The following is a 14,489-nucleotide window of genomic DNA, read 5'->3' as shown; positions in this document are numbered from 1 at the left end:
AGGCACTGACACCCCTGCCCTGTGCAACCAAAAATCTGCGTTAAGTTTTGACTCCTCAAAAACTTAACTACTAACAAACAGCCTACTGTTAACTAGAGGCCTTACTGATAACATAAATAGTCCATTAATGTATTTTGTATGTTATAGGTACTTTATACTATATTCTTACAGTAAAATAAGCTGGACAAAAGAAAGTGTTACTAAGAAAATCATAAGGAGGGGGTCCTGGGTGGCTCAATCAGTTGAGCGTCTGACTCTTGATTTCGGCTCAGGTCATGATCTCAGGGTTGTGGGATAGAGCCCTGAGTCCGGCTCTGTGCTCAGCAGGGAGTCTGCTTGAGATTCTTTCCCTCTCTCCCTCCCTCTCCTTCTGCCATTCCCCCTGCTGCCATGCACGAGTGCTCTATCTCTCTAATAAATAAATAAATCTTAAAAAAAAAAAAAAAAGGAAAATACCTTTACAGTACTGTATTGTATCTATCGAAAAAATCCACATATAGGTGGACCCAGGCAGTTCAAACCCATGTTGTTCAAGGGTCAACAGTATAGTGAATGGTAATTATGGAACCCAGGTGGTAGGTATACGAGTGTTCGCTATACAATTCATTCAACTTGTCTCTGTGTTTGAAAATTTTCACAATAACATATTGTAAAAACAAACAGAAAATTATCTAAGCTAAAAACAATACATGATTCTATAAAGAAATCTGGATCAGGAAAAACACCTCAAGAAGGAATATTAGGACAATTGGCAAAATCTGACATTCTTCTACAATGTCCTTGTTCTTAGGAGACAGATAATGAAGTATAATCATGTGTCTATTAAATGTTAATAAGTAGTAAATTTGGTGAAAAGTATACAGATATTCATTATATTCCTCCTTCAACTTTCTCATAATTAAAAACTTTTTGTAAAATTTTAAAAGGTTGCCCAAAAAACTGCCTAAAAACTTTCCATAACTTCTGTCACTCTTTGGGGCTTATCCACAATCACAATTTAAAAAAATATATACAGTTATAAAAGATTTCTTCTTTAGGAACACTATGACAAAGTTGAGAAGGGGGGGAAAATACTCTACAAATTGGCATTTGGTGCTGGCTTGGGACTTGGGAAGGAACTAGCTACAAAGAAATATGTTTAAGGCTCCAGGTTGGGGGTAGGGGAGAAGACTGGTCATCCAAGACAAAAAACAAACCCACATAGTAAAGTGTTTCTGCGAAACAGAGACACTAATTTCCCAGTCTGAGGTAGTAAGGGAAATTAGCAAAGGGTTCCTCCTCTTAGTTACAGAAGGAAATAGCCTGAGGCAGCAAGACTGAACCAATAACAGAGTAGTATGTTTGAGAGAAGCAGTCTCTAAGGGCTTTAACAAGTATAGTAAGATGAGGAAATGTGCTTCGTATAAAAGGAGTTGCTTTTTATTTAAACATAAAATCCTGGGGGGGCGCCTGGGTGGCTCAGTTGGTTGAGCGTCTGCCTTCGGCTTGGCTCATGATCCCGGGGTCCTGGGATCGGCCCCGAGTCGGGCTCTCTGCTCAGCGAGGGGCCTGCTTCTCCCTCTCCCTCTGCCTGAGGCTCCCTCTGCTTGTGCTCTCTCTCTCTGTCAGATAAATAAATAAAATCTTTAAAAAAAAATATTGGTACCTCAGGCAAGAATAAAACAATCCATCTAAAACCTACAAAGCAAAAGGCTTTCTAAAGCCTTGAGATCTATTCTATCATCCACCTGAAGTGCCAATAGTCACATGATAAACTTCCCCAAGGATCCGAGGATTTAAAAGATCAAGGGTGTTCAGCTCCAGGCCATTGAGCAACCCCATCCAACTGCATCTGCTATGCTTCTATCATCTCACAAAGTGTCCCCTTATTCAGTGGCACTGTCAGGACAACTGGACTGATCTACATCCTGTGCTGATGCAATGAGAAGTACAGGGCATCAGCAATGAGATAAGTCTTACTAAAAAGGTCCAACCTAAATCCAATCAAGTCTTTAGAGAGGGCTTCTCAACCTCAGCAACTGGTATCTTGGGCTAAGTAATTTTGTGGTTCGGGCTGTCCTATGCACGCTGTAGGATGCATAGCAGCATCCCTGGCCTCTGTGCAGTAGATATCAGTTGTACAACCTCCCCATCCTACCTCCCCCACACCATTTTGACAATTAAAAAAAAAAAAAAATCCCTAGACAGTGCCAAATGTCCTTGGTAAGTAGCAGCAAAATTGCCCCAGTTGGAGCCTCTGGTTTACAGAAAATAAATAAACACCACCATAAGGATGCAATAAGACAAATCCAGAAGGGGTCTTCTATAGCCTTCCTACTCAAAATGGGATACAAAGACCAACCTATGCAAGCAAAGGAGCTAGCTAGACAAGCAGAATCTCAGGCCCACCCCAGGACTCCTGAACTTACTGGAATCAGCATGATCCCCAGGGGTGATTCATATGCACATGAAAGTTGGAGAAGCACAGTACAACCCAGATTCTTCAACACATCAAATGTTTAGGGGAAAAAAGGAAGGGTGAAACTGCTTTAGATTTAGACTTAACAAGCAAATCAAACATAAGTTATTTCAGAGACAATTAATAAAATCTGAATATATACTAGATATTGGATATTATAGAATTAACTCTGTTCAATGTGACCATGATATTGTGGTTATATGTGAAAATGCCCTTATTTTTTAGATATACAGAAGAACAAAAACGTCACAATATCTATAATTTACTCTAAAATAAAATCTAGCCAAAAAAACACAAATGGAGCAAAACAAAGAAACAAACAAAACAGATGAAGCAAATATGGCATAATAATAACTGTTAAATCTAGGTGTTGGGTATGTGAATTCATTATATTATTTATTCTTCTTTCCTGGGAGTTTGAAATTTTTCACAGTATTAAAGTTTGGAAAGTCTAACTGCAATGTGGTATCCTAGGTTGGATCCTGGAACATAAAATAGAAAAACTGAGGAAATCTGAAAACCATCTGAAATTTAGTTAATAGTAATATACCAGGGCTAATCTTGCAGTTTTGACAAATGTACCTTGGTTATGAAATGTTAACAGGGGAAACTGGGTAAAGGGTATTTGGGAACTTTCTCTCTGGGCTATCTTTGCAACTTCTCTGTAAACCCAGAATTATTCCAAAATGAAAAGGTTAACTTTTTTTAAGTTAGGAAAGAAAGAAAGAAACAAACAAACAAACAAAAAAGGCATAGACGGTGCCTGGGTGGCTCAGTTGGTTAAGCATCTGCCTTTGGCTAAGGTCATGATCCTGGGATCCTGGGATCAAGCCCCACATCAGGCTCCCTTTCCCTCTGCCCCCCGCCCCCGCTCATGCTCTCTCTCTCAAATAAATAAATAAAATCTTAAAAAAAAAAAAAAAAGGCATAGCAAAGCACTCAAACATACTTATAAAAGTCTTCATAGTACCGTCCCTTGTGATCCTGTCGAATTGAGGCTCGGTTTATTTCAGGAAATTCATCTGAAAAAGAGAAACAACATACACAGATCAGAATGAGAAGAGAAATTCAGTTTCTATGCTCCCTCTTCTGGGTTGAAAATTTGCATCACCAAAATAAATGAACAAATAAATAAATTAATGAATAAAATTATATATCAAGTTGGCTTTAAGATGAATCACAGCCCGCAGACTTCTTGCATCCACTAATGGACTGTACGATTTTCCATTTTACCCTGGGCTCGTAACAGAAAAAGTAGGAAAGATGAGCATTGCAAAGGGAAAGATGTAAGGAACAGGAGGCAAGCTTAACAAAAAAGAACTATAGGAGAAAGACTTACTCACCAAGAGATTTTGCTTCATAGAAAGTTCTAGAAAATAGGACCACTGTTACTTCATGACTACAGTTCTTCTCCTAGGAATAAGTAGAGAAAAAGAGGCTCACGTTTATTTCATTCACTTCACAATGAAGGAGACTGCATTAACACAATATTCTTAATTTTAGGAGAGGCAGCACACTGTTTTGAATGATGTTACATAACTACAGGTTGCATAATGCAATGAACACAGCACTGCTGGAGTGAGAAGATCTGGACTGAGTCCTGGCTCTGAAATTTACCACTACGTGACCAGAAATGCAGAAAGTACTTAAAAACAGCAATCACCAATAAGTATGGATCACTATCTCCCAGTTCTTGATTTGGCATGAGCTAGATCAGCCCAGTGTCAAATGATCATGGTATTTGTACCTGCTTCATGGTGTTTTTAAAATTTCTTCAGAACAGCAGCTTAGGAAACAAGAAAACCCATGGTGGTGGATGTGAGAATCAAACACATCCCCACATCCTACCACTGTCATAAAGATGAGGCTTGGGAGCTATCTGAGATATAGGAGTCGAAGCCAAGGCAATGAAGTACCTTTGGACTGGGATGGGGACTAGTGAGAATAAACATTTCCATGGAGTCTGGAGATCAAGGTTCTGGAAATAGGGTGTTTACAGACAGCATGAAATTTGGCTTGCACCAGTGAGCCAGCAAGCCCAGTTTCAGTTCCTCCCAGATCTTTGAAGACGAGAGCTCACAGTGACCCATCTCTAACCCACCATACTCACTGACTACACAATTCTGCATTCACTATGTAGGTTATATACACAACATGATGTACATTACATGCCACCTTATATTCCCCCATGGATATATCTCAAGTGGACAGAAATTCCTAAATACAAGCCACAGCACCCAGAGCAGAGTGCTTAGGAAAGAGCAGATCTTCATTAGCCACCAACAAATTTATTGGATGCCCAGAGCTCCAAACTCAACTCCAGATTTACCTGATTTTGGTGTAAGTGATATACAGAAAAAAAATGCCTTACAATGGGCTGGTGTGGCCATATGAGCCTCTCAACTCATGTGATGACGGGGATAAATATGAAAGGCAACATGGCCTGGGATTATAGTAATACAGACAGGACAGGACAGCACAGAGGTTATGATCTCAGGCTAGCTCTGGGTGAATGGAAGGCACCAGATTAGAATCCTCATTCTGCTTTTACATGCTGTTGATCATGGGCAAGTTACCCAGCCTCTTTGAGCTGTATTTTCCCTACCTGTATTATAGGGGCAAGAGTTTAGTGAGATAATGTGGACAAAACACTTATCAAGATACCTGGTATGTCAAAATAATCAATAAATATTAACTAGGACTACTACTATTACTCCCACCACCACTATATTTTGGGCTCTGAAATGAATTCATGAACTCCTATGCTCAATCCTGCTGTCCAAAGAGCTAACTCTAAGTTATTAAACAGGAGGAATAAAGAATAAACAACCTTCACCAAACATCATTAAATCAATACAGAGTGGTTACAGAAAGTTATTTTAATTCATTTTCAAGCTCCTGCTTTAAAACCAAGTTCTTGAGCGCCTGGGTGGCTCAGTTGGTTAAGCATCTGCCTTCAGCTCAGGTCATGATCCCAGGGTCCTGGGATCGAGCCCCACTTTGGACTCCCAGCTCAGCAGGGAGTCTGCTTCTCCCTCTACCTCTTCCCCTGCTCATGATTTTTTTTTCTCTCTCAAATGAATAGATAAAATCTTTTTTTTTTTTTAAGATTTTTTTTTTATTTGAGAGAGAGAGAAAGCACAAGAGGGGGGAGCGGGAGAGGGAGAAGCAGACTCCCTGCTGAGCAGGGAGCCTGATGCGGGACTCGATCCCGGGACTCCAGGATCATGACCTGAGCCGAAGGCAGTTGCTTAACCAACTGAGCCACCCAGGCGCCCGATAAAATCTTTTTTTTTTTTTAAAGATTTTATTTATTTATTTGAGAGAGAGAATGAGAGCGAGCGAGTACATGAGAGGGGGGAGGGTCAGAGGTAGAAGCAGACTCCCCGCCGAGCAGGGAGCCCGATGCGGGACTCGATCCCGGGACTCCAAGATCATGACCTGAGCCGATGGCAGTCGCTTAACCGACTGAGCCATCTAGGCGCCCCTGATAAAATCTTTTTTAAAAAATTAAATTAAATTAAATTAAACCAAGTTCTTGGACGCCTGGGTGCCTCAGTCGGTTAAGCATCTGCCTTCAGCTCAGGTCATGATCCCAGGGTCCTGGGATCAAGTCCCGCATCAGGCTCCTGCTCAGGAGGGAGTCTGCTTCTCCCTCTGCCTCTGCCCTCCCCACTGCTTGTGTGCTCTCTCTCTCTCTCAAGCTCTCTCTCGCAAATAAAAATCTTTAAAAAATAAAAAATAAAACAAAACCAAGTTCTTGATTTTAAAAAATAAATCCTAAGAATAAAGTCCTGTAAACCAATGACTGGGCCTATGCCAAATCCTGCAGCTACATCTAATCATACATCTACTTACAGAATCTTGGGTTAGGGGACATCTAAGAGACAACTGAGCCAGACTTGAAATGAAGGTTTTCACAGACTGAAATGGCCATTATGTGGTCCAAGGTAACCATTATTCAGCTCACCCCAAACTTCAGGTACCATACTCAGGAAGACACCAAGGCCTGATCACTGTTAAGCCACATGACTGCAGAAGCCTCCTGGCTGGTCTGCTTAATTCCAGCGTGTCCCTTCACCAAACTGCTCCTGGCCACTGGACTCTTCTTTCTCAAATTCTCACTGACTTTGATCATACTGGCCTCTTGAGAATCTTTAATAGCTCCCACACTTCCTGTCAAGTCCAAAACTGCCTGGCTTGATGCAACCCTATCCTTCTAATCCATCTCATTACTTAATTATTCCCCACACAAACCCTCTGTGAAGTGACCTAGACCACACCCCACTCTCACGCCTGTCTACATCCTTTTGCTCGAACTGTTCATCTGACACACCCTCTCCATCTTCCTTTCCAACCATCCAAAACTTCTTCAGCCTTCCAGGCCCAAATTCAAAAGTAAATAAAGTTTCAACCCCTAAAACATACGGTTTGCTATTGCTTCAAATACAGAGATGTAAGCTCCCTAGAAGATCTGTAAGTCTCTGGGGGCAAGCATTGTACTTCTACTTCTGTACCCTTCAGAGCTGAAGGACATTGCTCCCGTATGGCTGAGGAAGATGGGACTTAGATTCAATTGAGACCAGGATCCTACTGAGACCTTACTATGTACAGATGCTTTAAGACACCTTGTGAAGCAGGAACAATATATTATTAGCTCCATTTTGCAGAAAAGAGAATAGAGGCCCAGGAGACTGACTACTTCTCCAAGATAAAAAAGCAAATCAGAGTAGAACCATAATTTCAAACCCAGTCTGTTTTTATCCAAACTCCATGCTCTCTTCCACTACATAATGTGACCTCAAATAGCTCTCCTATTTAGGTCTCTGATCCACCTTGAGTTAATTTTTTTAATTTTTTTTTTTTTAAGATTTTATTCATAATGACAGAGAGAGAGAGAGCACAAGTAGGCAGAGCAGCAGGCAGAGGAAGAGGGAGAAGCAGGCTTCTCGCTGAGCAGAGAGCCCTATGCGGGACTGAATCCCAGGACCCTGGGATCATGACCTGAGCCCAAGACAGATGCTTAACTGACTGAGCCACCCAGGTGCCCCGAGTTAATTTTTTTTTAAGATGTATTTATTTATTTGAGAGACAGAGAGCACTCGAGCGAGGGCAGGGGCACAGGGAGAGGGAGAGAGGAAGATTCCCTACTGAGCAGGAAGCCCAAAGCAGGGCTTGATCTTACAACCCTGAGACTATGACCTGAGCCGAAATCACGAGTTGGACGCTTAACCAACTGAGACACCCAGGCACCCCACCTTGAGTTAATTTTTGTATATGGATGTGTAGTGAGAATCCAAATTCATTCTTTTGCATATGGGTATTTGGCTCAGAACCGTTTGTTGAAGAGACTTCCCTCGTTGAATGGATTTCACATCCTTGTCTAAAATCAACTGACCATAGATGTATGGATTGATTTCTGTACTCTCAATTCTATTCCATTGACTTATATCATCTATCTTTATGCCAGTACCATGCTATTTTGACTACTTCAGCTTTGTAGTAAGTTTTGAAATTTGGAAGTAAGAGTCTTCCAACTTTGTTGTTCTCTCTCAAGGTTGTTTTGGCTACGCAGGATCCCTTGCTATTGCACATAAATTTTAGAATCAGCTTTTCCATCTCTGCAAAGAAAAAGGCCGTTGGGATTTTGATAGGGACTGAACTACAGTTTCTTTTGAGTAGTATTGCCACTTTAACAGTATTTAGTCTCCCAGTCTATGATCATGGGTTGTTTTTCATTTATTTAGATCTTTGTTAATCTACTTCAGCAAGTTTTGTAGATTTTAGTATACAAATCGTGCACCTCCTTGGGTAAATTACTCCAAAGTATTTGAGTCTCTCTGATGCTCTTGTAAATGGAATTGTTTTTTGATGTAATTCTCTTTTTAAAATTTAATTCTGTTTTTAAATTTCCTGTTCAAACTATTCATCGCTGATGAAACACAAATGATGGTGTGTGTTGATTCTGTACCCTGAACTTTGCTGAATCCATTTATTAGTTCTAACAGTTTTTTGTGGATTTTTAAGGATTTTCTACATATAAGAGTTCATCTGTGAATAGACGTAGTTTTACTTCTTCTTTTCCAATATGGGTGCAGTCTATTTCTTTTTCTTGCCTAGTTGCTGTGGCTAGAATTTCTAGTTACAACACTGAATACGAGTGGTAAAGGCAGGCATCCTTATCATGTTCCTAAATCTTAATGGGGAGAGTTTTCAGTCTTTCACCATTGAGTCTGATGTCAGCTGTGGGTTTCTCACAAATGACTTTTACCATGTTGAGGTGGTTAAAGTAATGTAAATCTAGACTTTTATCAATTTAGGCTTTAGCTAAGATACTTTAACTAGAGGCAGCTTAAAAGAAGTGGGTGTATTTCTAAAATCTGCAATAGTAATGTCTATGCAATGAGATTTAGTGCATAAGAAACATACCTTCCACTTGGTAAAGAGATCAGCAAGGAAACCATTCACAGCTTTCTCAAAATATAGATCCCCTGAAAAGCAACAATGAGAAGAGGGTGAAGATTATCTTTATTTCTTGTTTACAATATCTTCTCTCAGTAAAATAGCAGGAATGGGACCAAACACACGGTGGGTTCTGCTATACTTAAAACAAGATCATAAAAGCCGGATGTATAAAAGTAGTTTCAACCTAGACTTTCTATGAAGCCAAATTTAATATTTGCCTCACTCAGTAAGAAGCTGTGGCTCTAAGGTAAAAGCCAAGATTGAAAATGTTTTGATGGTTGAAAAATGCAGTGTTACCTTCAGAATGAGAGGACCATCTAACCTCTAATTGTGAGTATTCTCACAATGATGCTTAAAATTGCTTAGAAGATGACCCTGGGCAGTCACTGAATTATCAGCTCCAGTTTCTACTGTTCTTGAGTGACTTTGATGACCCATAACAGAAATTAGTTTGTAGACATGGATGGAACTAGAGAGTATTATGCTACATGAAATAAGTCAATCAGAGAAATGTGGAATGTGGAATTTAAGAAACACAACAGAGGATCATAGGGGAAGGGAGGGAAAAATAAAACAAGACAAAACCAGAGAGGGAGACAAACCATAAGAGACTCTTAATCACCAGAAACAAACTGAGGGTTGCTGGAGGGGAGGGGGTTAGGAGGGATGGGGTAATAGGGTGATGGACATTAAGGTGGGAACGTAATGTAATGAGCACTGGGAGTTATATAAGACTGATGAATCACTGAACCCTACCTCTGAAACTAATAATACACTATATGTTAATTCAATTTAAATAAAAAATTTTTTAAAAGAAATTAGTTTGTAATTTTGCTAAACCAAATTTGAAATACATGTACCATAGGGCTGGTGTGTTGGTCACAGTAGCCACACCTCATAGCAGCTTTATTGCCCTCTACTCATTACATAGTAACTCTAATAAAATGAGACAAACATGGAGATTTCTGTGAGTGACAGGAAGAGAAATGAATGGTATCAAAGAAAGTGTTGGTTCCTAGCCATAGAGTGACTTTATGACTTTTCAGAACAATTAAAGATCTGAGAAGTCAGATTTCTCATTAATACTTTATAGCATTTCATGGAATTCACCATATATATATACATATATGTAAAATATTTACTTTCAATTTGTTTATTTTGGCATTTGATGATTTGTAAAGATTTCAGGACACATTTTTAGAGAATGTCAATAGCTTACTGTAAAATGATACCAACTTGGGAGAAACCAGAAATGTCTACCGAGTGGCAGCTACAACCAGCACTTAGGAACTGTACCATAAATATCGAAATCCCACATTTCACAGCTCATCTGAATAAATATGTAAACCATAGCCGACGTAGAACGGAACACCACCTGAAATAAACAAAAATGTAGGTGCATTAAAAACCAATGATGATAAAATCTTTAAAAAATAAAAATAAAAAAATAAAGATTTTATTTATTTATTTGACAGAGAGAGATACAGCGAGAGAGGGAACACAAGCAGGGGGAGTGGGAGAGGGAGAAGCAGGCTTCCCGCTGAGCAGGGAGCCCGATGTGGAGCTCGATCCCAGGACCCTGGGATCATGACCTGAGCCGAAGGCAGACGCTTAACGACTGAGCCACCCAAGCGCCTCTGAACTATATACTTTAAAATGGTTAAGACAGGAGCCCCTGGGTGGCTCAGTTAAGTGTCTGACTCTTGATCTCGGCTCAGGTCCTGATCTCAGGGTCATGAGATCCAGGCCCGCACTGGACTCTGCACTGGGTGTGGAGCCTGCTTGAAATTCTCTCTTCCTCTCCCTCTGTCCCCACTCGCTCTCATTCTCTCTAAAAATAAAATAAGATGGTTAAGACAAGGTGGGGGGACCTGGCTGGCTCAGTCAGTAGAGCATGTGACTTTTTTTTTTAAGTTTTGTTTTTTTTTTTAAAGATTTTATTTATTTATTTGAGAGAGAGGGAATGAGAGAGAGCACATGAGCAGGGTTAGGGTCAGAGGAAGAAGCAGACTCCCTGCTGAGCAGGGAGCCCGATGCGGGACTCGATCCAGGGACTCCAGGATCATGACCTGAGCCGAAGGCAGCTGCTTAACCAACTGAGCCACCCAGGTGTCCCAGCATGAGACTTTTTGATCTCAGAGTTGTAAGTTCGAGCCCCACACTAGGTATACAGATTACTTAAAAATCTTAAAAAATAAATAAAACAAAATAAAATGGTTAAGATAGTATATCTTATATGTTTTTTACCACCACCACCAAAAAAAAAAGAGCAATGATGGAAGATTTTTCTTTTCTTCTTTTTTTTAAGCTTTTATTTCTTTGAGAGAGAGAGAGAGACAGTGAGAGAAGGAAAACAAGCGGAGGAGTGGAAGAGGGAGAGGCAGGCTTCCCGCTGAGCAGCAAGCCCGATGTGGGGCTCAATCCCAGGACCCTGGGTTCATGACCTGAGCCGAAGGCAGATGCTTAACGACTGAGCCATCCAGGTGCCCCTGGAAGATTTTTCTTAATTGTGACATGGGACTTCTAAAAGCAAGCTTCATCCCTGGCATCATAAGCCATGAAGAGAAGATCTTGTCCCTACCCTCTAGGAGCTTAGAGTAGAGGATTAAAACATGCAAAAGACTGCAACATACACAAACATTCCGTGAAGGTTCTCATAAGAAATGTAGGAGAAGGAGCAGTAAATCAACCTAGAAAAGTCAAGAAAACCTCATTATGAATGTCGAACCTGGGCTAAGACATGCCAACTGATGAGCTGCCAGTCTAATAAATTATAATTCACATCGGACACGTCCTTCATACCCAGACTGCCTCAAGGAACCAGGAAGGCTTTCCAGAAGCAAGGGAGCCTGAGACAAGTATGGAGGGATGGATGAGTAGCTTGTAAGGAGGGAAGGCAGGACCTAAATGCTCCAGGCAGGAGAGAGCAGTATGTGCAAAGACACAGATGCAAGAGAGAACCTGGCATGTTTGAGGAACAAACAAATGGTTCCCAAGGGCAGGACAGGGTGGGGTATGGGGACATATGGGAGAAGTGACAAAATGAGCTCCAGACTCCACTGCCTCCCCGGATTTCTCCTCTCAGAAGTCCAACAGGTATCTCACAACTTTCTTCAATTGCTCCCAAATGTCTCGTCCCCAGTCTTCCCCACCTCATAAAGGACACCACCATCAGTCCATCAAGCTGATCAATTCTTCTCTCTCCTTCACGCTTCATATCCAATCCATCAGCAAGTTTTGTGGACTCTACCCCAAAATACATCTCGAGTCTGCCCACATCCCTCCAATGCTACAGCTCCTACCTTAGTCCATGCCACAGTCTTCTACCTTCCTGACTTGTTTCTCTGCTTCTGCTCTTGCCCCTACAAACAATGCTCTACACAGAGCCACTATGGGTGCCTATGGCACAACCTTTCTTCCTAAGTAATGGGAAGCTGATTCTATTCCAAGAGGTAAGGGACCCAATCAAAAGACTAAACCTCCCGGCTTCCTGAGTAGCTATGTGTGACTAAATTCTGGCCAATAAGATGTTAACAGAAATGTCACATCCTGAAGCTAACATGACTGGAAGGTGCATCCCTCTTGTCTTTCTTCCCTTCCTCTCTCCTCTACCTGGAATATGAATGTGGTTACAGCAGCTCCAGCTCATCATGGAAGCCCAGTCCTGAGGATGGCAGAACAGGAAGACAAAAAGAGCCTTAGCTCACCAATAACAGTGACGCTGCCATACCAGCCAGGAACGGTCTTCCCATGGACTTCTTTTACCAGAGAGAAAAAAGTTGACTTTGGAGCATCAATTTGCCATTGTTACTTTGGGGGTTTTTTGTTCAACAAAATCCAAATGAATGGCTCTGAACTCGGACCTAGTTTGTGGTGACATGGCTAAATGCACCATGAAGGTCAGAATCGCTGGTAAAGACAGCACCCATTATGGTGTCTCCCTCAGGAAAATGGTGAAGAAAATTGAAGAAAGCCAGCACACCAAGTACACATGCTCCTTCTGTGAGAAAACGAAGATGAAAAGATGAGCTGTGGGCATCTGGCACTATGGTTATTACATGCAAACAGTAGCCAGTGGTGCCTGGGCCCACAACACCACTTCTGCCATCACAGTGAAGTCAGCCATCAGTGGACGAAAGGAATTCAGAGACCAGTAGAAGCTCCACTATTTGAAACATGACTAGCCTGTAATAAATAGGTTAACTTATGTAACAACAACAAAATCCAACTGGATGAATAAGTGATCTTTTGAAAGCATAAATTGGGAATCACTCCCCCCACTTAAAATCCTTCAATGGATTCCAATTATCCTTAGAATAAATTCTACACTGGTTACAAGGACCTGTGTGAACTGGCTGCAACCAGTCCACCTTCCCACCGACATCATTCTCTCTATTCATCTCCTATGCTTCTGCCACACTGGCCTCTCAAAATTGTTTCCTTTGCCTGGAAAGCTCTTTGCCTCAACCTCCATACACCGGCTAAGTTTCACCTTTCTAACATCTTCTCAAAGACACCTCCCTGACCACCTTTGTAATGATCTGTTACTCTCTCTTGTAATGCTGTTTCCCGAAGAATGTTTAATATATCTCATTTGTTTACAAGAAGGCCACCTTCAGTTAGTCTTTCTCATCACCCAATTAATTTCTTTTGGAGTACTCATCATAATCTGTAATTACATTTACGGACTGGGTGCCTACTTACATATGTCTCCCCACTAGGGTGTGTAAACTCTTTACCAGGAAGGATTTCATCTGTGCTGTTCACCCATGCATCCCCACAGAATGGGAATTCCCCACTCTGAATTCCCCTCTATAATGAAGGGTGTTCATAGGGATGCCTGGGTGGCTCAGTCGTTAAGTATCTGCCTTCGGCTCAGGTCATGATCTCAGGGTCCTGGGATCGAGTCCTGCATCAGGCTCCTTGCTCAGCAGGGAGCCTGCTTCTCTCTCTGGCTGCCGCTCCCCCTGCTTGTGCACTCTCTCTCTCTGACAAATAAATAAAATCTTTAGAGTGAAGGATGTTCATGGATAATGTTCTACACCAGTTTGGTGTTTGGTTTTTTTTTAAGTAATCTCTACACCCAACATGGGGCTCGAACTCATGACCATAAGATAAAGAGCCACATGCTCTACCAACTGAACCAGCCAAGCACCCATCTTTACCAATTTTTTTCAAATTAAGTGTCTAAAAAAAAAAAAAAGCACAGTAGCTGACACTCAGGAGGTGCTTCCATATTATTTATTAAATATGTGAATGAATGATGTTGAAGAGGTAAGCATATGCCAAATTATCATGGTCTTTCTAAGTTAAGCTTAAGAGTGAATTTCTAGAAAAGTGGGGAAAAGCAAAACTAGATCACTATAAAATAACAATTTGTGCCCATTAGAGCTGCAAAAACTTTAAAAATCTAACACCAAATGTAGGAAAAAGTGAAAAACAACAGGAGATTTTATATATTGCTACTAGGAGTATTACCTGGTCCAAAGAATTTGAAAAATAATTTGCCATTATCTTACCTAAGACCTATACACTCCTAATTATAGATTAAAAATATAGTATTGGG

General features: G+C 41.0%; 1 protein-coding gene across 11 annotated transcripts in view; it reads right to left on the bottom strand.

The window, feature by feature from the left end:
- DEPDC5 (DEP domain containing 5, GATOR1 subcomplex subunit) overlaps positions 1–14,489 on the bottom strand; it is a 122,378-nt gene that overhangs the window by 90,556 nt on the left and 17,333 nt on the right. For all 11 annotated transcript variants that reach the window (XR_004681453.1, XR_004681454.1, XM_035017450.1 and 8 more), the window contains 4 exons: positions 10,220–10,298; positions 8,888–8,949; positions 3,802–3,871; positions 3,408–3,480 (listed from right to left, as the gene is read on the bottom strand). Coding sequence is in view for 9 of the 11 variants with exons in the window: in XM_035017450.1 (XP_034873341.1) it covers positions 3,408–3,480; positions 3,802–3,871; positions 8,888–8,949; positions 10,220–10,298 (284 nt within the window). In the remaining 2 variants the exon portion in view is untranslated. The remainder of the gene's footprint in view (positions 1–3,407; positions 3,481–3,801; positions 3,872–8,887; positions 8,950–10,219; positions 10,299–14,489) is intronic.

The sequence above is a fragment of the Mirounga leonina genome, unplaced genomic scaffold (genome assembly GCF_011800145.1).
Source record: "Mirounga leonina isolate KUSES-001 unplaced genomic scaffold, KU_Mleo_1.0 Mir_171, whole genome shotgun sequence".
In the NCBI taxonomy this organism is placed as follows: Eukaryota; Metazoa; Chordata; class Mammalia; order Carnivora; family Phocidae; genus Mirounga; species Mirounga leonina.
Note: the sequence above shows the minus strand (reverse complement) of the source record. Positions and strands in the feature narration are given on the sequence as shown.